The 25104-nt window shown below is 43.0% G+C and overlaps 2 protein-coding genes across 7 annotated transcripts in view; one reads left to right on the top strand and one right to left on the bottom strand.

Moving 5' to 3' along the window:
- Positions 1-23638, bottom strand: part of RAD51C (RAD51 paralog C) — a 42168-nt gene extending 18530 nt beyond the window's left edge. For 5 of the 6 annotated variants that reach the window (XM_008011272.3, XM_008011273.3, XM_008011270.3 and 2 more), the window contains exons 1-5: positions 23420-23638; positions 21019-21277; positions 19342-19508; positions 12696-12829; positions 5917-6048 (exon numbers count right to left, since the gene is read on the bottom strand). In XM_008011272.3, coding sequence (XP_008009463.1) covers positions 5917-6048; positions 12696-12829; positions 19342-19508; positions 21019-21277; positions 23420-23537 — 810 coding nt within the window. In that variant the 5' untranslated portion in view covers positions 23538-23638. Of the gene's footprint in view, positions 1-1372; positions 1607-5916; positions 6049-12695; positions 12830-19341; positions 19509-21018; positions 21278-23419 lie in introns of those variants that run through there. The other variant, XM_073004894.1, reaches the window with a different exon arrangement.
- Positions 23639-24151: 513 nt separating this feature from the next.
- The window catches only part of IGBP1C (IGBP1 family member C), a 30406-nt gene continuing 29453 nt past the window's right edge, over positions 24152-25104 (top strand). The window contains exon 1 of the mRNA XM_037993748.2: positions 24152-24258. The gene's annotated coding sequence lies outside the window, so the exon portion shown is untranslated. The remainder of the gene's footprint in view (positions 24259-25104) is intronic.

Genomic DNA, 25104 nt, shown 5'->3' on the forward strand with positions numbered 1-25104 from the left:
AAGTCAGACATAAAAGGCCACATACTATCTGATCTGCTTATATAAAATGTCAAGAAAAGACAAATTCACAGAAACACAAAGTATACTAGTGGTTATGAGCGACTGAGGGAGGGTAGAATGGAGAATGACAGTTAATGAAAAGGGTTTTGGTTTTTTTTGAGACAAGAGTTTCGCCCCTGTTGCCCAAGCTGGAGTGCAATGGCACCGTCTTGGCTCGCTGCAACCTCTGCCTCCCAGTTTCAAGCGATTTTCCTGCCTCAGCCTCCAGAGTAGCTGAGTAGTAGGTGGGCACCCACCACCACAACCGGCTAATTTTTTTGTAGTTTTAGTAGAGAAAGGGTTTCACCACGTTGGCCAGGCTGGTTGCAAACTCCTGACCTCAGGTGATCCATCCACCTTGGCCTCCCAAAGTACTGGAATTACAGGGGTGAACCATTGCGCCCAGTCGAAAAGAGGGTTTTTTTTTTTTTTTTTAAATCTGGAACTGTGTGTTTCCCAGAACCAGAATTACTTTCTCCATAGGGTACAAAGTTATAGTTGACCATAAGAAAAATTTGCATGAGATTTGAAAAGTGACAGTCAAGGAGCAAACACTTTAAATATTCTGAAATTCATTGTGAGGTGGTTTCTTTTTTGGGGTGATGGAAATATTCTAAAATTATACAGCGGTGATGTCTGCAAAACTCTGTGGATACACTGAAAATCACTGAATTGTACATGTTGCAAGGATGAATTTTATGGTATAGGGATTATGTCATTAAAGCTGTTTACAAAATTATGCCAATAATAAAAAAAAACACATATTTTTAAAGGACTTTCCCCATATCGATTTGGCAAAGATTTAGAAGACTAGTACCTGGCGGGGCGTGGTGGCTCACGCCTATAATCCCAGCACTTTGGGAGGCCAAGGCGGGCGGATCACCAGGTCAGGAGATCCAGACCATTCTGGCTAACACGGTGAAACTCGTCTCTACTAAAAATATAAAAAATTAGCCAGGCATGGTGGCACGCGTCTGTAGTCCCAGCTACCTGGGAGGCTGAGGCAGGAGAATCTCTTGAACCCAGGAGGCACAGGTTGCAGAAAGCCGAGATCGAGCCACAGCACTCCAACCTGGGCAACAGAGCGAGACTCCATTTCAAAGACATAAATAAATTAAAAGACTGGTACCCAAAGTTGGTAAAGATATGGGAAAACAAGAGTTCCCATTCATTGCCGTAGAGACATACTTTGGAGCATAGTTTCTGAGGGTAATTTTATAATATAAAACAAAATGTTCAAAAATCTATCCCTTTGGCTTAATATTTTCACTTTAAGAAATTTATTCTAGGCTAGGTGTGGTGGCTCATGCCTGTAATCCCAGCACTTTGGGAGGCAGAGGAGGGTGGATCACTTGAGGCCAGGAGTTTGAGACCAGCCTGGCCAACATGGTGAAACCCCACCTCTACTAAAAATACAAAAACCAGCCAGGTGTGGTGGTGCATGCCTGTAATCCCAGCTATTCGGGAGTCTGTGGAATGAGAAGCTCTTGAACCTGGGAGGCGGAGACTGCAGTGAGCCAAGAGTGTGACGCTGTACTCCAACCTGGGTGACAGAGGAAGACTCTGTCTAAAACAGGAAAAAAAAAAGAGACAATCAATAAGGAGGTAGTTAAAAAAACTACGCTACAGGCTGTGCACAGTGGCTCATGCCTAGGGAAGGTTGAAGCAAGAGGATCCCTTAAGCCCAGGAGTTCAAGAACAGCCTAGGCAACATAGTGAGACCTCATCTCTACAAAAAACTTATTTATTTATTTATTTTGGAGATAGAGTCTCACTGTGTCTCCCCAGCTGGAGTGCAATGGTATGATCTTGGCTCACTGCAACCTCCACCTCCTGAGTTCAAGTGATTATCCTGCCTCAGCCTCCCAAGTAGCTAGGACTACAGGTAAGCACCACCATGTCCAGCTAATTTTTGTATTATTAGTAGAGACAAGGTTTCAACATGTTGGCCAGGCTGGTCTTGAACTCCTGACCTCAAGTGATCTGCTCGCCCTGGCCTCCCATAGTGGCGGGGTTACAGGTGTGAGCTTCCATGCCCAGCCTCTACAAAAAATTTTTAAAATGCCTGGGTGTGGTGGTGTGTGCCTGTAGTCTCAGTTACTCAGGAGGCTGAAGTGAAAGGATTGCTTAAGCCCAGGAGATTGAGGCTACAGTGAACCAAGATCATGCCACTGCACTCTAGCCTGGGTGACAGAGCGAGACTCTGTTTCAAAAAAAAAAACCCAAAAACAAATACAAATACAAAAAAAACCTATGCTACAGTCAAACAACAAAATACTATGCAGTTATTAGCGCAAAGCAGACTTATAAGTAGTGTACATAGAAGAAAAAAAAGTAGTGTACGTGGAAAGATGTTCACAATATATTAAGTGAAAAACAGAAAACTGCTTTGCATAATAGCATGTATAATATGACCTCATTTTCATTTCTTTTTGTGTTTTTGAAGACAGGGTCTTGCTCTGCTGCCTAGGCTGGAATGCAGTGGTGCGATCTCAGCTCACTGCAACCTTTGCCTCCCAGCCTCAAGCAATCCTCCTCCCACCTCAGCATCTCAAGTAGCTAGGACTATGGGTGCGTGCCACTATGCTTGGCTAACATTTTTTAAAAAATTTGTAGCAATGAGGTCTCACTATATTTCCCAGGCTGGTCTCAAATTCATGGGCTCAAGTGATCCTCCCACCTTGGCCTCCCCAAGTGCTGGGATTACAGGCATAAGCCACTGCGGTGGCATGACCTCTTTTTTTTTTTTTGAGATCGAGTCTTGCTCTGTCGCCCAGGCTGGAGTGCAGTGGCGTGATCTCAGAACACTGCAAGCTCTGCCTCCTGGGTTCATGCCATTCTCCTGCCTCAGCCTCCCAAGTAACTGAAATTACAGGTGCCCACCACCACGCCCGGCTAATTTTTTGTATTTTTAGTAGAGACGGGGTTTCACCATGTTAGCCAGGACGGTCTTGATCTCCTGACCTCATGATCCACCTGCCTCAGCCTCCCAAAGTGCTGGGATTACAGGCGTGAGCTACCACGCCTGGTCTATGACCTCATTTTCTAAAAAGTAAGTTTGTGGGCCGGGCGCGGTGGCTCACGCCTGTAATCCCAGCACTTTGGGAGGCCGAGGCGGAAGGATCACGAGGTCAGAAGATTGAGACCGTCCTAGCTAACACGGTGAAACCCCGTCTCCACCAAAAATACAAAACATTAGCCGGGCGTGGTGGTGCGTGCCTGTAGTTCCAGCTACTCGGAGGCTGAGGCAGAAGAATGGTGTGAACCCAGGAGGCGGAGCTTGCAGTGAGCTGAGATGGTGCCACTGCACTCCAGCCTGGGCGACAAAGCGAGATTCCGTCTCAAAAAAAATAAATAAATAAAATAAAATAAAATAAAAAGTAAGTTTGTATATGTGTAAATTCTGCAAAAATATTTACACCAGACAACAATATTTACACCATCTCTGAGTAATGAATAATCGCTTTCTACATTTCTTATTGTTTAGATCTTTTTTTTTTTTTTTTTTTACAAAAAGCATACATAACTTAAAATTTTTCCTTTTTTTTTTTTTTTTTGAGACAGAGTCTTACTCTCTTACCCAGGCTGGAGTGCAGTGGCGCGCTCTCGGCTCACTGCAACCTCCGCCTTCTGGGTTCAAACGATTCTCTTGCCTCAGCCTGAGTAGCTGGGATTACAGGCGCGCACCACCAAGCCTGACTAATTTTTGTATTTTTAGTAGAGATGGTTTCACCACGTTGGTCAGGCTGGTCTCGAACTCCTGACCTCATGATCCACCCACCTCAGTCTCCCAAAGTGCTGGGATTACAGACGTGAGCTGCTGTGCCTGGCCAATTATTCTTATTTTATGTAATTTTTTTTTAGAGATGGGATCAGGCTTTGTTGTCCAGGCTGGCCTCAAACTCCTGGCTTCAGGCGATCCTCCCACTTTGGCCTTCCAAAAGTATTGGGATTACAGGTATGAGCTACCACATCTGGCCTTAAAATTATAAAATACATTATCAAAAGCCATACATGTTATATATAAGCTAATTGGGAAAAAAACCTTCAAGCAAAGAAATTATAAAGAAAGGGAAAGTGTGTCCCTAACCCTACAAAATTCCATCCTTTGAAGTAGCCAAGGCCGGGCACAGTGGCTCATGCATGTAATCCTAGCACTTTAGGAAGCTGAGGCCGGCAGATGATCGCTTGAGCCCAAGAGTTCATGACCAGCTGGGCAACATGGTGAAACTCCATCTCCACAAATAAATAAATAAATAAATAAATAAATAAATAAATAAATAAATAAATACAAGGTGGGAGAATCACTTGAGCCCAGGATGTCGAGGCTGCAATGAGCCCTGACTGCACCACTGCACTTCAGTAAGATTCTGTCTCCAAAAAAAAATAAAAAAGAAGTAGCCACTGTTAATGTTTTGGTCCTTTCATTTCATTCTCTTCATATATACAAATATAAATGCATACATATAATTTTTTCTCTAAACTGAGATTACACTAAATATATTTTATATACAACCTAAATTTCTTCTCAGTAACCTATATGTAAATATCTTCTTCCATGTTAGGACGTTTATATTTACATCACTCTTCTTAAACACTACCTGCTATTTGATGTTATTGTTTGGATTGCTTTTTTAGTCAGAAAAGAAGCTATTTCTGTTAAAATAAAAACATAACTATGCAACCCATTAGTCTTGAGTGCCCCCTACTGGAGGCTCTTCACTGATATTAACAAAAGGCTAAATTACGATTAATTTAAGCAAGAAGTAATTCAAACACAGGGCACTACGCTTTTCAGCATATGGTAAAAAATCTGGAAATTAAAAGAAAAAAGTATGCTTTAAAATTATTTTACTGAGAAAGTTCTTTATTTACTTATGATGCATTACAGGTATGTGCTAAAGTCTCTCCAATTAAGGCAAAGACAAAGAAACCAAATTTAGCAGTTTGACCTTATATCTTACTACCAGACAAATGTGTGTATTTGTGTCAGTGGTGAGATGGGGATTCAGGGTGGGAAGTAATGGGGAACAGGTACTTAAAGAGGAGTGAGGTAAAACTTTAAAAAAAAAATCTCTTCCCTTCTGAACTGATATATACTTCTCTCCTCACATTTCAAATCTTCAAGAGGTATTCAGCTCTACCTCAAAGCACCTAGGTTGTTTACACTAGGTAATGTTTCGATCCATCTGAATCTGTGATTACATACCACATAATAATCAAAGACTCAGAGTAGAAGAAAACCAGCGATATTGGAAGAGTTAACCTGAAAAACATCCAAAGTATATTTAAACAAAGAAGACACTGCAATTAACAAAGGTGGCACTTCTTTATCAAACAAAATCCTTTTTTTTTTTTTTTCCCTCGAGACGGAGTCTTACTGTTGCCCAGGCTGGAATGCGATGGTGCGTTCTCCACCCACTGCAACCTTTGCCTCCTGGGTTCAAGCGATTCTCCTGCCTCAGCCTCCAGAGTAGCTGATTACAGGGGTGTGCCACCACACCCGGATAATTTTTTGTATTTTTTTTTTTTCAGTAGACACAGGGTTTCACCATGTTGGCCAGGCTAGTCTCAAACTCCTGACCTCATGATTCACCTGCCTTGGCCTCCCAAAGTGCTGGGATTACAAGCGTGAGCCACTGCGCCCAACCACAAAGTCCATTTTTAAAAATGACATATTAATTATGCTTGTTTTCCAGAAAAACTGACACTTATGACCAGAATTTTTTAATAGAAACCAAAACCAAACTGAAACTTTACTCAAAACTGCATGTCTATATTATTTGTCAGGCAAATGCTATTTTGATATTTCTAGACATTAACATTTTATACAGTCTTGACTTTGTTCTAAAATTCTCTTCACTAGTTAATACTTACAGCTAATCTGTAATTATTTGCAAGGCTGATCATTTGCTGGGCTAGGCCATTTAATAACCGAGTACGAAGAGACAGGTCATCTAGGTCATGACGAAATGGAAAAGCAATACCATCCACTATCACTAGTCGAACCTAAATACAGAAGAGATAATATTAGATTTGGTATCAAAAATAAAATAATAAAAATGACATCCAAAAACCATAGTCCGTTACAGGAAAAAATCTTAAAATCCAGGGCTTTATTTCCAACTGTCTAAAAAATGGCTTTCTTTTGAAAAGTTACAAAGCTATTCACCCAGTACTTTCTGCGGTAATCACTAGAAGTTAAAATGGACTCTGCTTTGATAATTTCTTAACTTTAAAAAAGTAATTCAAAGGCCGGTCACGACGGCTCACACCTGTAATCCCAACACTTTGGCAGGCCGAGGCAGGTGGATCACGAGGTCAGGAGTTCAAGACCAGCCTGGCCAAGATGGTGAAACTCCGTCTCTACTAAAACTACAAAAATTAGCTAGGCGCAGTGGCAGGCACCTGTAACCCCAGCTACTCGGGAGGCTGAGGCAGGAGAATCGCTTGAACCCTGGCAGCAGAGGTTGCGCCACTGCACTCCTGTCTGGGCGACAGAGTAAGACTTTGTCTCAAAAAAAAAAAAAAAAGTAATTCAAAAAGAAAAAGGAATAATTATAATTTTCTTTTTTCTTTTTTTTGAGACAGAGTCTCGCTCTGTAACACAGGCTGGAGTGCAGTGGCGTGATCTCGGCTCACTGCAAGCTCCACCTCCCGGGTTCACGCCATTCTCCTGCCTCAGCCTCCTGAGTAGGTGGGACTACAGGCGCCCGCCACCACGCCCGGCTAATTTTTTTGTATTTTTTAGTGGAAACGGCGTTTCAGTGTGTTAACCAGGATGGTCTCGATCTCCTGACCTCGTGATCCGCCCACCTTGGCCTTCCAAAGTGCTGGGATTACAGGCATGAGCCACTGCGCCCAGCCGAATAATTATAATTTTCTTATAACTTGCCACTGTACACAGTCTTTACTGATAAAAAGCACATTTAAAGTATTCACAAAACATTCGGAAAAGGGGTAAAGAAAAAGTCTTGGTAAAACAACAAATTTGTCAATTAAACACACCAATTTTACCTTGAGAGTTCCTTTTATGTTTCTTGAGAAAAAAAAAAAAAAAAAAAAAAAAAAAAAAACCCTTCAGGCTGGGCACAGTGGCTCAAACCTGTAATCCCAGCACTTTGGGAGGCCGAGGCAGGTGGATCATGAGGTCAGGAGTTTGAGACCAGCCTGGCCAACATGGTGAAGCCTTGCCATGTACTTCAGCGTGGGGAACAGAGTAAAACCCTTTCAAAAGAAGGCCCTTCCAAAGCAAAACATAAACAGCGAGGTTAGAAGAATAAACCAATATATAAACCTTAACATCACAAAATCAAAAAGCATCTAGAAACTAATCGAAATGTAAACGAACAAAAAACCCCAATGCTGTTTTTTTTTCTATCTAGTGAGGGCTAGATTAAAGAAGAGGTTTTTATGAAGCAATGTCTAAGTAAGTCATTTTATTTAAAGTATTTGTTTCTTCATTTAGAAGTATTAACTGACACATCCTTTCCTATGTGCTAGTTACTGTTCCAGGCATTGGGGATGATATAGTAAATAAGAGATAAGAATATAGTAAATAAAAGAGAAGGTTCCTGCTCTCTTGAAGTTTATGTTTTAGTGGAGTAAGATACCATTAATATGCAAACAAACACACGAATAAGGTAACTTCCAATAATTATAACAAAATAAAACTGGACGAAGTGATGAAGAATAGTTGAACACTAATAAAAAGCACAAAAATGCAAAAAAAAGTGGCATTATAAAGACTGTGAAAAGGACACTTATTTACAGTATGACAGCTGATATAAAAAGGCAGAACATGACCTTGTTCATCCTTAGCTGGGAATGTGTGCACAGGTTGATTCGACTTTTCATGACTCCACACATGACCAATGCTCTTTGTCCCCCCAATATTCGGAAGTTGAAGCCCTATCTCCCAATGTGACAGTATTCGGAGAGAGGGCCTCTAAGGTAGGAATTAATGTAAAATGAGGTCATGAGAACAACATCCTGATTTGAGAGGATTCGTGTCCTTGAAGAACAAGACACCAAAGAGCTCACTCCTCTTCCTTCCTCCCCATAAGGACACAGCAAGAAGGTGGCCATCTACAAGCCAGGGAGAGAGCTCTCACCAGAGACCAATCAGCCAGAACCTTGATCTTAAGGTTCTAGTCTCCAGAACTGTAAGAAAATAAAATTTCTGTTGTTCAAGCCACTCGAGACTATAGTATTTTTGTTATGGTAGCCTGAGGTGACCACAACAGATTTTAGTATAAAGATACGAGGTATGGTGGGTTGAGGGGTGAGACAAGTGAGATACTACTATAACAAATACCTAAAATGTGGAAGTGATTTTGAAATTGGGCAATAAGCAAAGGCTGGAAAAGTTTTGGGGCACATACTGAAAATATGGACATTAAGGGCAATTCTGGTGAGGCTTTTTTTTTTTTTTTTTGAGATGGAGTCTCGCTCTGTTGCCCAGGCTGGAGTGCAGTGGCATCATTCTCAGTTCACTGCAACCTCCATCTCCCTGGTTCAAGCAATTCCCTCGCCTCAGCCTCCCCAGTAGCTGGGATTACAGGCGCCCGCCACCACGCCCAGCTAATTTTTTTGTATTTTTAGTAGGGATGGGGTTTCACCATGTTGGCCAGACTGGTCTTGAACTCCTGACCTCAGGCACTCTGCCCGCCTCAGCCTCCCAAAGTGCTGGGATTACAGGCGTGAGCCACCACGCCCGGCTATTCTGGTGAGACTTTATACAGAAATGAGGAACACGTTATTGAAAACTGAAGGAAAGCTGGTGCTTAGTATAAAGTGGCAAATAACTTGGCTGACTGTGTTCTAGTATTTTATGGAAGGTAAAACTTGTGAGAAATGAAATTGGCTATTTATCTCAGGAGATTTCTAAGCAAAGTGTACAGGAAGTGGCTTGGTTCCTCCTAGATCACTTATAGTAAAAATGAAAGAGGAGACAGATGAATTGAAGAAGGAATTGTTCAGCAAGAAGGAACCAGAACTTAGAGAAGTGGAAAATTCTCAGCCTATCCATATTGCTAAAAATAAGAAAGCTTGCTCTAGAGAGAAGACCAAAGGTAGGGTTGAACAATCACTCTATAAATAGATTATCCATGATGTTAATCAGCCATCTCAGCAGATGCCAGTGACAGATAAGGGATTATAACAGCAGAAACACTGCTAGTTTGAAGTAAAGAGGACAGAGAAAGTGGGAAAGAATGAAAGAAGACTGTTGGACTTCCTTGATTCCACAAGACAAAACCATTAGCTACTTGACTGTGAATGTGCCTTATTCCTCAAGAAAACGAAAGAATGATGCCAAAGGGGATCACAGATCCTCAGAGCTGCCACCCTTTACATATGCCCAGGGGGCAATGCTATGTTTTCCTTGGTTTCAGAGGGTGGGGCCCTTGCAGAGAGAGGAAGGGACAGGGTCACCCCACAGAGCAGTAGGGTGACTCTGCTACTGCAGTGGGCCTGGAAGGCAGAGCATCAAAGCAAAGGATGATTCTTTTTATTATTATTTTTTTTGAGACGGAGTCTCACTGTCACCCAGGCTGGAGTGCAGTGGCATGATCTCATGTCACTGCAACCTCCTCTGCCTCTTGGGTTCAAGTGATTCTTCTGCCTCAGCCTCCCGAGTAGCTGGGACTACAGGCACGCGCCACCATGCCCGGCTAATTTTTGTATTTTTAGTAGAGATGGGGTTTCACCATATTGGCCAGTGTGGTCTCAAACTCCTGACTTTGTGATCCGCCTGCCTCAGCCTACCAAAGTGCTGGGATTACAGGTATGAGCCACCGTGCCTGGCCAGCAAAGGATTATTCTTGAGCCTTATGGTCTAATGAAATTTGCCTTGCTAGGGACCCATAATCCTTTAGGGAATGTTCATCCTATGCCTCTCCTACTATTGTATTTTGAAAGCATGTAAGTTGCCTGATTTCAAACGTTCACAGCTGGAAGGGAATTTCACCTCAGGATGAATTATAACTTGAGTCTCACCAATCTCTGATTTAGATAATATTTAGATGAGGCCTGGAACTTTTAAGAGTTGATGATGGAACCAGTTAAGACTTTTGGGACTGTGTGGATGGAATGGATACAAGAAAAACATGAATGTGGTGGGTGGGGGGCAAGGGGCCAGGGGCAAACTTCTGGGAACTCAATTGTGTCCACTTAAAATTCGTATGTTGAATCCCTAAACCCCAACGTGAATGTATGTGGAAAAAGGACTTCTAAGGAAGTAATCAAAGTTAAATAAGTTCATAAACATGGGACCCTAATAGCCTCCTTGTAAGAAGAAACATCAGGGTCCGGGCATGGTAGCTCATGCCTATAATCCCAGCACTTTGGGAGGCTGAGGCGGGCGGATCACAAGGTCAGGATATTGAGAACATCTTGGCCAACATGGGGAAACTCCGTCTCTACTAAAAATGCAAAAATTAGCCAGGCACGGTGGCATGCACCTGTAGTCCCAGCTACTCTGGAGGCTGAGACAGGAGAATCGCTTGAATCCGGGAGACGGAGGTTGTAGTGAGCCGAGATCACACCATTGCACTCCAGCTTGGGCGACAAAAGCAAAACTCCGTCTCAAAAAGACAAAAAAATTAAGAAAAAAAAAAAAAAGAAGAAACACCAGGGAATTCACTCTCTCCTTCTATTCCTCCCTGTCATATGAGGACACAGAGAAAAGATGGCTGTCTGCAAGCCAGGAAGAAAGCCCTTGCCAGAAACGGAATCAGCTAGAACTTTGATCTTGAACTTCCAGGCTCCAGAACACCAAGAAAATTAATTTCTATTGTATTTATTTATTTAATTTTTATTTATTTATTTTGAGACAGTCTCTCTGTTGCCCAGGCTGGAGTGCAGTGGCACAATCTCAGCACACTGCAACCTCTGCTTCCCAGGTTCAAGCGATTCTCCTGTCTCAGCCTCCCAAGTAGCTGGGATCACAGGCGCATGCCAACACACCAGGCTAATTTTTGTGTTTTTAGGTAGAGATGGGGTTTTGCCATGTTAGCCAGACTGGGTGACAGAGCAAGACTCTTGTCTCAAAAAAAATTAATTAATTAATTAAAATAAATAAAATAACAAAGAGATGGCATTTTCCATGCAGAATCCTGGCAAAAATATTCATAAGGTCAAGGTGATGGGTAACAGGCATTCTCATATATTATCAGTAAGAGTAGAAATTGGTGCAATCTTTCTGAAGGGCGATTTGTGTTCAAGAAAAAATTATTCTAACACTTCTTAAAACAGTAAGGAGACCATATTCAAGACTATTCCAATAGGGGTATCACAATAGAGGAGAGAGATTGGGTTCAAATCAGAATACAAAGACAAGTGGGGATTCACAACCAAGAGCAAGGCGAAGGGGTCAGTGAATTAACAATTACTAACAGTGAGACATCAAGGGTAGGGAAATTCTTGCTAAACTGACCGAACACGATTCTTACTAAAGGCAGGCCAGCCAGGTGAGTAGCCTGGCCAACATGCAAAACCCTGTTTCTACTAAAAATACAAAAAAAAAAAAAAAAAAAAAAAATTAGGCGGGCATAATGGCGCATGCCTGTCATCCCAGCTAGTTGGGGGGCTGAGGCAGGAGAACTGCGTGAACCCGGGAAGCAGAGGTTGCAGTGAGCCAAGATCGTGCCACTGCACTCCAGCCTGGGTGACAGAGCAAGACTCCATCAAATCAAAAAAAATAAATAAACAAAATGAAGGCAGGCCAATAAGGTGGGGAATATAAATATCAAAGGTGGGGAATGAGGAACGTGATCAGATATCAAAAGTGCTCAGACTATCAAATGTGAGAGATTCTCTATGAAGCTTAGCAGGTTTCTTTGCTAAGACTGGGCTGGGTAGGCCAAAGACAGGATGGGGCCAAGTTCGGTCAAAGACAATCTTTGTCACTGACAATGTTTATCAAAATTAAAGGGACAGGCACAGTGGCTCATGCCTGTAATCCCAGCACTTTGGGAGGCCGAGGTGGGAGAAGCGCTTAACCCTAGGAGTTGACTCCATTTCTACCAAAAAAAAAAAAAAAAAAAAAGGTGATACATGATGGCATGGTAGCTCAATGTAGCCTTGAACTGCTGGGCTCAAGCAATCCTCCCACCTCAGCCCTGCTCCACCCAGCCCTTGGTGTAGCTAAGACTACAGCTACACCACACAAGGTTAATTTTTTTTTGGTAAAGACAATGTCTTACTATGTTGCCCAGGCTGGTTTTGAACTACTGGGCTCAAGTGATCCTCCCACCGTGGCCTCCCTAAGTGCTGGGATTACAAGTATGAGCCACTGCACCTGGCCAATAGTGATCAACTTTGGGGGGAGGCACTAGAAAACAGTAGCAGAAGGAAGTTTTTATTCTTCATTTCATACTTTTCTATACAATATGGTTTGACAGGAGCTATTCCACTATTACTGGAAATGAAACTTCTGTACTATTTCAATTTCTTACTCTGGGCATAAAATATATATACATATACATATACATACACAAAACAAATATAAATATAAATTGTAGGTCAAGGAAGGAAGAGGTCTTCTCAATTGGCTTTGACTTTGATTTTATGCTATTGTACTGGTTATTTTTTCATGCTTATCAAACACCTCAAAAAACTGTTGTTTAATTACTTTTCAGTAGTCTGACTCATACCTTTGAGTGTTCTGAAAGGAAATCTGGAAGAAGATAAACTTGTGCCAGTAACTCTGTGTAGTCACGACAGCGAAAATAATAAATATGGGAAAGAATATTATCAAGAGTGAAATCCTCCAAAGCTTTTTGGTGTTCTGAAACAACAAAACAATCTTAATTAGTTTTACCTGTTTGGATGTGCTGGCAATTGTAAGAAAACAATACTTTTTAATAACAAAATGTTCTCCTTTGTATAACAAAATTCTTTAACAGAAAGATGACAAACTGTAGCAAAATTACCATAAACTATCAGTTCACAATTTCTGATCTCTCTCTTAATTTGTTTAGAGGTAAGGTCTCACTCTGACGCCCAGGTTGGAGCACAGTGGCACAATCATAGCTCACCGCAACCTTGAATTCCTAGGCTCAAGGGATCCTCCTGCCCTAGCCTCCCAAAGCACTGGAATTACAGGCATAAAGCACTGTGTCCAGGCCCTTGAATTTTTTTTTCTTTATCCAGATAAAGTCTCACTCTGTTGCCCAGGCTGGAGTGCAGTGACATGATCTCGGCACACTGCAACCTCTGCCTCTTGGGCTCAAGCGATTGTCCTGCCTCAGCCTCTTGAGTAGCCGGGATTATAGCCACTCCTCACCACACCTAGCTAATTTTTGTATTTTTAGTAGAGACGGGGTTTCACCATGTTGGCCAGGCTGGTCTTGAACTCCTGACCTCAACTGATCAGAGCCGCTTCAGCTTCCCAAAGTGCTGGGATTACAGGCATGAGCCACCACACCCAACCTGATCTTTTACTTTCACATTTTCCACTGTTTCCTATTAGGCAATGTAAAATTATTTATAAACATATATAACCAGTATTTTAATGCCTGCCTTTTCATATTTCTAGTCACTGGCTTCATTGAACAGAAGTAACATAATGGAAGTTTCTCTTTCTTGTTTTTTTCTATAGGACTACAAATTAAGAGTTAATGGCAGCCTGGACAACATGGCAAAACCCCATCACTGCAAAAAATACAAAAATTAGGTGTGGTAGTGTGCAACTGTGGTTATAGCTACTCAGGAGGTTAAGGTGAGAGGATCGCTTGAGCCTGGGAGGTCAAGGCTGCAGTAAGCTGTGATAGCCACACTGTACTCCAACCTGGGTGACAGAATGAAACTCTGTCTCAAAAAAAAGAAAAAGTTAGGAAAAAATGTTCAAATGAAGCATTTTTTCTCTTGAATGCTGTAGTACAATTTGATATTTAATAGCAACAATTATATAAAATCTTTCTTAGCTTTGATGTTTAAAACAAACAGTTTGAGGCCGGCAGCAGTGGTTCATACCTGTAATCACAGCACTTTGGGAGGCTGGGTGGGTGGATCACTAGGTCAGGAGTTCGAGACCAGCCTGGTCAACATGGTGAAACCCCATCTCTACTAAAAATATAAAAATTAGCCTGGTGTGGTGGTGCACACCTGTAATCTCAGCTACTCAGGAGGCTGAGGCAGGAGACTTGCTTGAACCCAGGAGACGGAGGTTGTAGTGAGTCAAGATCTCACTATTGCACTCCAGCCTGGGCGACAGAACAAGACTCTGTCTCAGAAAAAAAGAAAAACAAACAAACAAACAGTTTGGTTTTGCATCTATTTCAGAGAAAAACCAATAGAGTTACTGCATTTTTTCTTTTCTTTCTTTTTTTTTTTGAGACAGTCTCCCTCTGTCCCCCAGGCTAGAGTGCAGTGATACAATCTCAGCTCACTGCAAGCTCTGCCTCCCGGGTTCATGCTATTCTCCTGCCTCAGCCTCCCAAGCAGCTGGGACTACAGGCACCCGCCACCACGCCCAGCTAATTTTTTGTATTTTTAGTAGAGACGGGGTTTCACCGTGTTAGCCAGGATGGTCTCCATCTCCTGATTTCGTGATCTGCCTGCCTCGACCTCCCAAAGTGCTGGGATTGCAGGCATGAGCCACCGTGCCCGGCCAGTTACTGAATTTTAAAATGTACTTAGCCAGGCACGGTGGCTCATGCCTGTAATTCTAACACTTTAGGATGCCAAGGCAGGCAGATCTCTTGAGCCCATGAATTCAAGACCAGTCTGGGCATCATGGCAAAATTCCGTCTCTATAAAAAATGCAGGCCGGGTGCGGTGGCTCAAGCCTGTAATCCCAGCACTTTGGGAGGCCGAGACGGGCGGATCACGAGGTCAGGAGATCGAGACCATCCTGGCTAACATGGTGAAACCCCGTCTCTACTAAAAATACAAAAAACTAGCCGGGCGAGGTGGCAGGCGCCTGTGGTCCCAGCTACTCGGGAGGCTGAGGCAGGAGAATGGCGTGAACCTGGGAGGCGGAGCTTGCAGTGAGCTGAGATCCGGCCACTGCACTCCAGCCTGGGCGACAGAGTGAGACTCCGTCTCAAAAAAAAAAAAAAAAAAAAAAAATGCAAAAAAATTTAGCTGGGCATGGTGGTGCCCACCTGTAGCCCCAGCTACTTAGGGGGCTAAAGTCAGAGGATCATCTGAGCCCAGGGAGGTCAAAGCTGCAGTGAATTGTGATCATGCCACTGCATTTCAGCCTGGGTGACAAAGTGAGACCGTTTCAAAAAAAGTAAAATATTAAAAATAAAATGTACTTAAATTTTAACTCTCAAAAAACAAGAAGCTATATTTTAGAATGGAAAATATTTCCTATTGCAAATATACATGTAACAAGAGTCAAATTTTCACCAAAACAATGCCAACTTAATCAATCTCATATCAATCATTTAAAAACTTTAGGCCAAGTGTGGTGGTTCACGCCTGTAATCCAGCACTTTGGGAGGCGAAGGCAGGTGGATCACGAGGTCAAGAGATCGAGACCATTCTGGCTAACACGGTGAAACCTCATCTCTACTAAAAATACAAAAAATTAGCCAGGCATGGTGGCAGGCACCTGTAGTCCCAGTTACTCGGGAGGCTGAGGCAGGAGAATGGCGTGAACCCGTGAGGCGGAGCTTGCAGTGAACTGAGATTGCGCCACTGCATTCCAGCCTGGGCAACAGAGTGAGACTCTGTCTGAAAAAATAAGTAAATAAATAAATAAAAATTAAAACTTTACATCCCAGTGCTATACCTACTCTATTTATGGTAAGGTTTTAAGACACTAATACAAACACACATAGTGGCATGGGTAGCTTTAAGGTATAGGGGAAGAAAAATTTTTTTCCTGCCACCCTCTTAGGTTTCTTGGCTGGAGCCCTGTAAATCGGACTGACAAAAGATGGATTAACAAGAGAAAAACAGTTTATTAATCATGCATAGTGCATGTAACAACACAGGGAAGTCCAGAGATTAGTAACTCAAAAGTTTGGTTAGATTTGGGGCCGGGCACAGGTGTTCACACCCATAATCCAAGCACTTAGGGAAGCCAAGGTAGGAGGATCACTTGAGGTCAGAAGTTTGAGACCAGTCTGGCCAACATGATGAAACTCTGTCTCTACTAAAAATACAAAAATTAGCCAGGTATGGTGGCATGTGCCTGTATTTGCAGCTCCCAGCTACTTGGGAGGCTGAGTCAGGAGAATCACTTGAACCTGGGAGGTGAAGGTTGCAGCAAGTCAAGATTGTGCCACTGCACTCCAGCCTGGGCAGCAGAGCCAGATTCCATCTCAAAAAAAAAAAAAAAGATTTGAGCTTATCTTCCCGAAGGTACAATAAATTTTTAGAGAAGTAACAAGACAAAGGAAAAGAACCATGAGTCTCTAAAGGCAGCAAATATTGAAACTAATTGGAGATAAAAGATAGCTAGTAAAATTTGTTATGTACGCTGATAATGGTCTAAAGTTGTCTGCGGTGATTAACTTTTGTCTTCCTGGTAAGAGAGGGAAGATGGGACTCTTCTGTACATTTATATCCTGTATTTAGGAAGGGCAGACAGATTTATCTGTTTCTTCTCAATTGCCTTCAGCTCAAAATAATCCTTATGCCAAAGTGGCATATTTTGGGGTAGCATATTCTGCTAGGGCCCAAAGGGCTTTCAGTAAGCATGCCAGTCATCAGCAAAATGGGACACTTAGTACCTTCATTAAAAAAAAAAAACAAAAAACCAGCTGATTACACTCATTTAAAGGAAATCTTACGAAAAGCATTTTTTTTAAAACTTCTGGAGGAAAGAATAAAGATCGCACATCCAAAAAATAAAACAAAGAAAAAGAAAACCTGTAGCTCACGCCTGTAATCCCAGCACTTTGGGGGGCCAAGGTGGGCAGATCACCTGAGGTCAGGAGTTCAAGACCTGACTTGCCTACATGGTGAAACCCTGTCTCTACAAAAAATATAAAAATTAGCTGGGTGTGGCCGGGTGTGGTGGCTCATGCCTGTAATTCCAGCACTTTGGCAGGCAGATCACGAGGTCAGGAGATCAAGACCATCCTAGCTAACATGGTGAAACCCTGTCTCTCCTAAAAATACAAAAAAAATTAGCCAAGCGTGGTGGTGGGTGCCTGTAGTACCAGCTACTTGGGAGGCTGATGCAGGAGAATAGCGTGAACCCAGGAGGTGGAGCCTGCAGTCAGCCAAGACTGCGCCACTACGCTCCAGCCTGGGCGACAGAGCGAAACTTTGTCTCAAAAAAAAAAAAAACTAGCTGGCCTTGGTGACACATGCTTGTAATCCCAGCTATTCAGGAAGAGGCTAAGGCAGGAGAATCGCTTGAACCTGGAAGGTGGAGGTTGCAGTGAGCCGAGAGCATGCCACTGCACTCTAAACTGGGCGACAGAGTAAGACTCTGTCTTGAAAAAGAAAAAAAAGATTGGCCGGGTACAGTGGCTCACGCCCGTAATCCCAGCACTTTGGGAGGCTGAGGCGAGAGGATCACCTGAGATCAGGAGTTCGAGACCAGCCTGATCAACATGGAGAAACTCTGTCTCTACTAAAAATACAAAATTAGCTGGGCGTGGTGGCACATGCCTGTAATCCCAGCTTCTCAGGAGGCTGAGGCAGGAGAATCCCTTGAACCTGGGAGGTGGAGGTTGTGGTGAGCTGAGATTGTGCCACTGCACTCCAGCCTGGGCAGCAAGAGCGAAACTTCGTCTCAAAAAACAACAACAAAAAATTGTTTTACAGTCACTTCATTTTCACATAACTGAAGGGGTGGCCTGCCCCTCCACACCTGTGGGTGTTTCTCGTTAGGTGGAACGAGAGACTTGAGAAAAGAAATGAGACACAGAGACAAAGTATAGAGAAAGAAAAAGTGGGCCCAGGGGATCGGCGCTCAGCTTACAGAGGACCCACGCCGGCACCGGTCTCTGAGTTCCCTTAGTATTTATTGATAATTATCTTTACTATCTTAAAGATAAGGGAGTGGCTGGACAATAGGATCATTGTAGGGAGGAAATCAGCAGTAGACATATGAACAAAAATCTCTGTGACATGAATAAGTTTAAAGGAAAATGCTGTGTCTTGAGATGCATATGCAAACATCTCCATAAACCTTTTAGCAGCATTGTTTCAGCCTATCACATGGGGAGAAACCTTGGACAATACCTAGCTTTCCTAGGCAGAGGTCCTTGCGACCTTTGGCCTTGTATGTGTCCCTGGGTAGTTGAAATTAAGAGAATGGTGATGACTTTTAACCAGCAAGCTGCCTTCAGGCACTTGTTTAACAAAGACACATCCTGCACAGCCCAAAATCCATTAAACCTTGAGTCACCACAGCACATGTCTCTTGCAAGGACAAGGTCGGGGGTAGGGTCACAGATTAACAGCATCTCAAATACAGAACAAAATGGAGTCTCTTATGTCTACTTCTTTCTATATAGACACAGTAAGAAGCTGATCTCTCTTTCTTTTCCCCACATGTAACAAGCACCAAAAAATACCTCCCAAACACTTTAACAATTAGTGCAGTTATGAAATCAGCTATATAATCAAAGCCCCCAAGTCAATCTGCTTAACAATTCAAACATTTCAGACGTGGTTTTCTTTTTTTTTTTTTTTTTCTTTTTTTAAGAGGCAGAGTAGTCTCACTCTGCTGCCTAGGCTGGAGTGCAGTGGCGCAATCTGGGCTCACTGCAACCTCCGACTCCCGAGTTCAAGTGATTCTCCTGCCTCAGCCTCCTGAGTAGCTGAGATTACAGGCATGTGCCACCACACCTGGCTAATTTTGGTATTTTTAGTACAGACAGAATTTCATCATGTTGGCCAGGCTGGTCTCGAACTCCTGACCTCAGGTGATCCACCCGCATCAGCCTCCCAAAGTCCTGGGATTATAGGCATAAGCCACTGCACCTGGCCTCAGACGTGGTTTTCAAAGCTACTTTGGTTTTTGGAAAACCAATATGGAAGGTATTATACGTTGAAACGCTTTTAACAACAGTTGCTTATATTAAGGTGTCCAAAACCATTAAATTACACCTGATAAGATGCAGTATGATGACTGAAATACACACATAGGTTTTGTCCCAAAGCTCCTACAGGAAGAAGTGAGGGCCATAAAAGGGGAAGGAAAAAAAGCCAGTCCAGGCTGTGGCATTTCTCATTTTGCAACAGTAGTAAAAGAGTTTAACACTAGTTCATGGTTGAGTCATTAGGCTTCACATTCCAAATGGTCTGTTGCTAAGGTCTGAGATGGGCACAAATGCAAATTGCTTTTACTAATACAGAAAAAAAGAGGATCATTTGCTAACTTACCCTCTCCCTTGTGTTTTTCTGCTATAAGCTGAAGGTGCTGAATGCAGGCAGTAGCAAGGTCTACCACTCTATCAACCATAAAACTTCCCTCTGTATCAATAAAAACTGCTTCACCTGCCACTCCTCCAAAACATTCTGGTATCTGCACATCTACTGCCAACTGCATACTGTCAATAAAAAGATGACAAATAACCAAATCATCATGATGATCTAAGGCAGTGTTTTTGAAACTCTAGATAATAACAAGTTAGGTACCACTAAAGTTTTATAAATGCAAATATGTTCCCCAAGGCAACAGAAATGTCTAACTCTTCATGACTCCAGATATAATGTGAACCAATCAACCATATGTGAATCAACTGGATTGGGGGACAGCATGCCTATAAAACCAAGATTAAGGACATTTTATTTTATTTTATTTATTTTTATTATTATTATTTTTTTAGACGCAGTCTCGCTCTGTTGCCCAGGTTGGAGTTCAGTGGTGTGATCCCGGCTCACTGCAAGCTCCACCTCTTGGGTTCATGCCATTCTCCTGCCTCAGCCTCCCAAGTAGCTGGGACTACAGGCGCCCGCCACCACGTCCAACTAATTTTTTCTATTTTTTAGTAGAGACAGGGTTTCACCGTGTTAGCCAGGATGGTCTCGATCTCCTGACCTCGTGATCCACCTGTCTCGGCCTCCCAAAGTGCTGGGATTACAGGCATGAGCCACCACGCCTGGCCGATTAAGGATATTTTAATTATTTCCAGGCCTCTCAAAATGGAGCTCCTTATTATACATAAATCTACTTACAGAGTCTTGCTCTGTCACCCAAGTTGGAGTACACTGGCATGATCTCAGCTCACTGCAACCTCTGCCTCCTAGGTTCAAGCAGTTCTCCTGCCTCAGCCTCCCGAGTAGCTGAGACTATAGGTGTGCACCACCATGCCTCGCTAATTTTTTGTATTTTTAGTAGAGACGGGGTTTCGCCATGTTGGCCAGGCTGGTCTCGAACTCCTGATCTCAGATGATCCGCCCGCCTCAGCCTCCCAAAGTGCTGGGATTACAGGTGTGAGCCACCACCCTCAGCCTTTTTTTTCTTTTTTTTTAAGATAGGGTCTCACTCTGCTGCCCAGTGATGTGATCAAGGCGCACTGTAGTTTCAACCTCCCCAGCTCAAGCAATCCTCCTGCCTTAGCCTCCCAAGTAGCTAAGACCACAGGCACACCACTCTTGGCTAATTTTTCATTTTTAGTAGAGTCGAGGTCTCACTATGTTGCCCAGACGGGCCTCAGACTCCTGGACTCAAGTGATCTTCCTGCCTCAGCCTCCCAAAGTGCTGGGATTATAGGCATGAGCCACTACCCCAGCCATAAATCTACTTTCAAACATCTGACTTTCAAATATCGTCTCAGGAATGAATAAAGCAGAAACTTACCGTTTAACCTTAAGACTGCACTACAATTTGCAAAAGAAACATTTTTTTCACATCAAAATAATTGCATCAATTTATCAAGAAGGGATACTGAAGTAACACAAATAGTAAGTTAATTTTTGTTTAATGCACATACACACTTAAAATTAACAGCACATATATACCTTATTTGGTTTCCTGACTGTAAACCAACAGTACAAAATACTGCTTTCATAATATGTTATTAAACCCACCCTTAAAAGGAGAACACTTTATTTTACCATAATTGTGTTTTTCCAACACCTGGTGCACCACAAATTTCTGTTGTTTTCATTAAGGGTACTCCACCCCCAAGAATATCATCTAGTGCTGAACAGAAGGTAATTATGAAGCCCTGGGTATGCTCCTGCTCAAGAAGTTCCAATGCTGTACACTTCTTGCCTGACTCAGATGTACCAGCGTATCTTGGTTTATTTGTGAGACATTCTCTTCTGATAATTTGCAGAGTTTCTAAGGCTTCCGCTTTAGATATCCCAACTTCTGAAAGTAAAATAAGAAAAAAAGAACCCTAATTTCAGAGATTTAACATGATAATGGCTTGTCTTCATTAATTTTAATTTTTAGACAAGAGTGATGCTAGGAGTAGAGAAACATAAAAATGCAACATTCTATCAACCATTTAATTTTTCAGTTTGGCTGGACACAGTGGCTCATTCCTATAATCCCAGTACTTTAGGAGGCTGAGTCAGCTGGATCACCTGAGGTCAGGAGTTCAAGATCAGCCTGGCCAACATAGTGAAACCCCGTCTCTACTAAACATACAAAAATTAGCCGGGTGTGGTGGCATGCATTATAATCCCAGCTACTTGGGAGGCTGAGGAAGGACAATTTCTTGAACCCAGAAGGTGGAGGTGGAGGTTACAGTGAGCAGAGATCGCACCATTGCACTCCAGCCTGGATGACAGTGTGAGACTTGGGTTCAAAAAAAAAAAAAAAAATTCAGCTTAATAAAGGCATTTGTTGCCTTAGTCATCACATAAAGAATTATCTATTACCTCAGAAACAATTCAACTAAAGCATTTCTGAGTACCTACAAGGGTCTCAGGAAGCAGAAATAAAAATGTACTCACTATTACCACACTTTTACTATCTCTTTTGGTCTTATGAAGCCATAATTATCTTGCTCTCATAAGGTATACAAATCATTTTTCAGACGAGAATGAAAACAGATTTTTTAACTGCCTACAACAAGGTACAACTTTAAGAAGCAAATATGCATATATTATTTATAATAAAAACTTTTCATGGAAATAACTGATGTAAAAAATTCATATATCACTCCAAACTAATGAGAATATCCAAAGCATAAGCATTTTAAAGAATACATTTATGCGTCCTCGACTACACAATTTCACCCATCTGACAGTATGGCCTGAGAAGAGAATATGGCAATTACAAAACAAGCTGGTAAAGAAATAATGATGAGGATGACATCACGTATCAGTTTATCAGTGCTTGATCTGGTAAGAATATGAGCCATAAATACGGGGCTAATAAAAGACAATGGTGATGACAGCATTTAGGAAATGAAAATCCTATCCAGTTCAAGAGCCTGAATGCTGGAATCAGATTGCCTAGGTTTGTAAATCCTGGCACCACTTACTGCGTGACTTTGGGCAAGTTACTTCATTTTTTCTTTTTTGCTCAGATTTTTTTCTTCTATAAAATGGGAATGAGACGATACATGTAAAAAGCTTAGTAGAATATCAAGGCTGTCTAAAATGGTCAACAGTTGTTAGTGATTATCATTATTCAGAGTCTCATATTTCTTCTTTGAAAAACCAACTTTAAGAAAAAAGAGCCCATCAAATTTTGGGGGACACAGTCTGCGTGCGGTATGACTCAAACAGTTAAGATTGGGTCTACAAGACTTATTCTTTAGAGATAAATCGAAACCTCCGTATTTTCCATCATTAAGGGCAGTAATTTAAAATTCTGTTCCATCTTCTTCAGGGAATAGCACAGGTCTGGACATGTCATAGTGTAATGTGCACGAGTGACCACGCCAGCTTCATATTTGTATACCTCGGGATGCAGTGGTTCCCATCTGCAGTGCTCTGGAATATGAGGTTTTGGGTGTTTCAGTGAATTACGCAAAAGGAGAATATTCTTTCTACCGCTTCCTCAAGATTCCGGGGATTTTACTCCCTTTCCCATTCTTAGTGTCTCTAGTCCTACACAAATCCTGCATTTCTGAAATTTAACCCTTACCCCTTGGATCTTGGAACAGCAAAAATTAGACAACCAATTCTGACTCCACCATTTCCTAACCCACTTAGCATAAACCGTTACCTAACCTCCGCAAGATACCAGTTCTCTCATCCATATACTGAATAAAATAATCTACGTAAGCAGGTTGAGGGTTAAATGAGACAATCCTCAAAGCATTCAGCAGGCATTGCCAGAGGAAAAGCAATTAGTAAATGTTTTCACGACCACAGTTCTCCTAACCATTCAGACAACTTGTAAGTGGAGTCGAGTAGCTGTTTCACGTTGTAAACGCGGACGTGGGAGGCAGCAGAATCTAACGGAGACTGGGCGGAAGCCCGAGGCGAGAGAGCGAAGACTGAGACGGCGCTGACGGCGTCCGGTGTGCCTCAGCTTGCCATAAGGAGTCGTTACCTTTGCTAAGCTCGGAGGGTTTCACCTCTAGGAGTTCCTCAGCAGTCTGGAAACCCGCAGACACCAGCTTCACTCGCACCGCTGGAGACAGCGGGAAACTCACCAAATCCCGCTGCATTTCAAAGCCAAAAGTCTTGCCGCGCAGTCGCGCGAGCTCAGGGACCAACCGCGGAGCAGCCAAACTGCGCACGCCCTCGCAAGGGCGTGCGGCGTGACGTCAGACGTAAAGCGGAAGGGGCCGGCTCTGTGGCCTCGCTGCACGCGGCTCTGGGCCTTGCAGCTCTGCGCAGGCTTGTAAATTTTCACACTTGTGCACTATTCCGTTATGATTCCCCAAAGTCCCATTTAGAGATTCCCCATCAAATGTACACCCTGACTGTAAAACGATGGACGGGAGACCATAGGATGGACAGCCAGGCCCAGTGGGTTCTCCACACATTTCCTTGCCTCCACTGTGGCCCGTTAGTTGAAGCCTCATAGTTACTAATAGGAATGATTTCGAGTGGGAGTAGTGAGTGTAACGAGCACACACTAGCCAGTTTCCATTATTTTGGTGTGAAAAGCTCAGGGAATTAGGAGTAATCTGCGTCCTCATTGTAGAGTTGCAGTCTCTTGGCTCTTCCCGCTGACCGTCCCCCTTTTCTGACCCCCCCCCCCCGCGCCATTGCTTTTCCCGCTCTCGCAAGGGATTGTGGGCCAGCCCCCAACGGCCGTTGGGAGGGATCGCTCCCCATTCCGCGCACCCACCCACACCTACCCGGGAGTCGAATGTCTAGCATGGGAGTTTCTGAGACCGTTATTTCTTCATGGCCTGCCTAACTTAAGCAGTATCTGGAAAAGTAAGCAACTGACGTCCCTATTAGTAGGTCTGGGGTCCTGAGAGGGAGGGACTGGGCTGCACAAGAGCTCCATTTGTGGTACAGAGTTGGGAAGGGGCGTTCAAACCGTGGTAGTGGCCACTTCTAAATTACAGAACTTTGGGGAGGAAGGGAAGCAGTTTAGAAGGTGGTTTATGAGATCTTTCCTTGTCTCAGTGAGTGTAACTTATTTAGCAGGGGGTAACTTATTTCCTACCTATTGGCGATGATTTTTTTTTTTTTTTTTTTTTTTTTTGAGACAGAGTCTCACTGTGTTGCCCAGGCTGGAGTGCAGTGGCGCTGTCTCAACTCACTGCAACTTTTGCCCCCCGGGTTCAAGTGAGTCTCCTGCCTCAGCCTTTCGAGTACCTGGGATTACAGGTGCATGCCACCATGCCCGGATAATTTTTGTATTATTATTAGAGAAGAGATTTCACCGTGTTGGCCAGGCTGATCTTGAACTCCTGACCTCGTGATCCGCCTGCCTCGACCTCCCAAAGTGCTGGGAGTACAGGCGTGAGCCACCGCGCCCGGCCCTGTTGGCGATGATTCTTAGTCTTGACTTTTCTTCCTAGCTTAGAGAAACTTTCTAAATATTGCAAATCAGAGTCCTCTACATACTTACATCTAAAAAAGGAAACAACGTATGTTGAGAGCTTTAGCAAATCCCACACATTTCAAATGGGCATAGCCATGCCAAAAGGAAGATAAGGACATAGAAGCTCAGCATATATAATATCAATTTTGATGAAAGAAAGCTGGCCGGGCGCAGTGGCTCATGCCTGTAATCCCAGCACTTTGGGAGGTCGAGGCGGGTGGATCACCTTG

This window comes from Chlorocebus sabaeus, chromosome 16, assembly GCF_047675955.1.
Source record: "Chlorocebus sabaeus isolate Y175 chromosome 16, mChlSab1.0.hap1, whole genome shotgun sequence".
Lineage (NCBI taxonomy): Eukaryota > Metazoa > Chordata > Mammalia > Primates > Cercopithecidae > Chlorocebus > Chlorocebus sabaeus.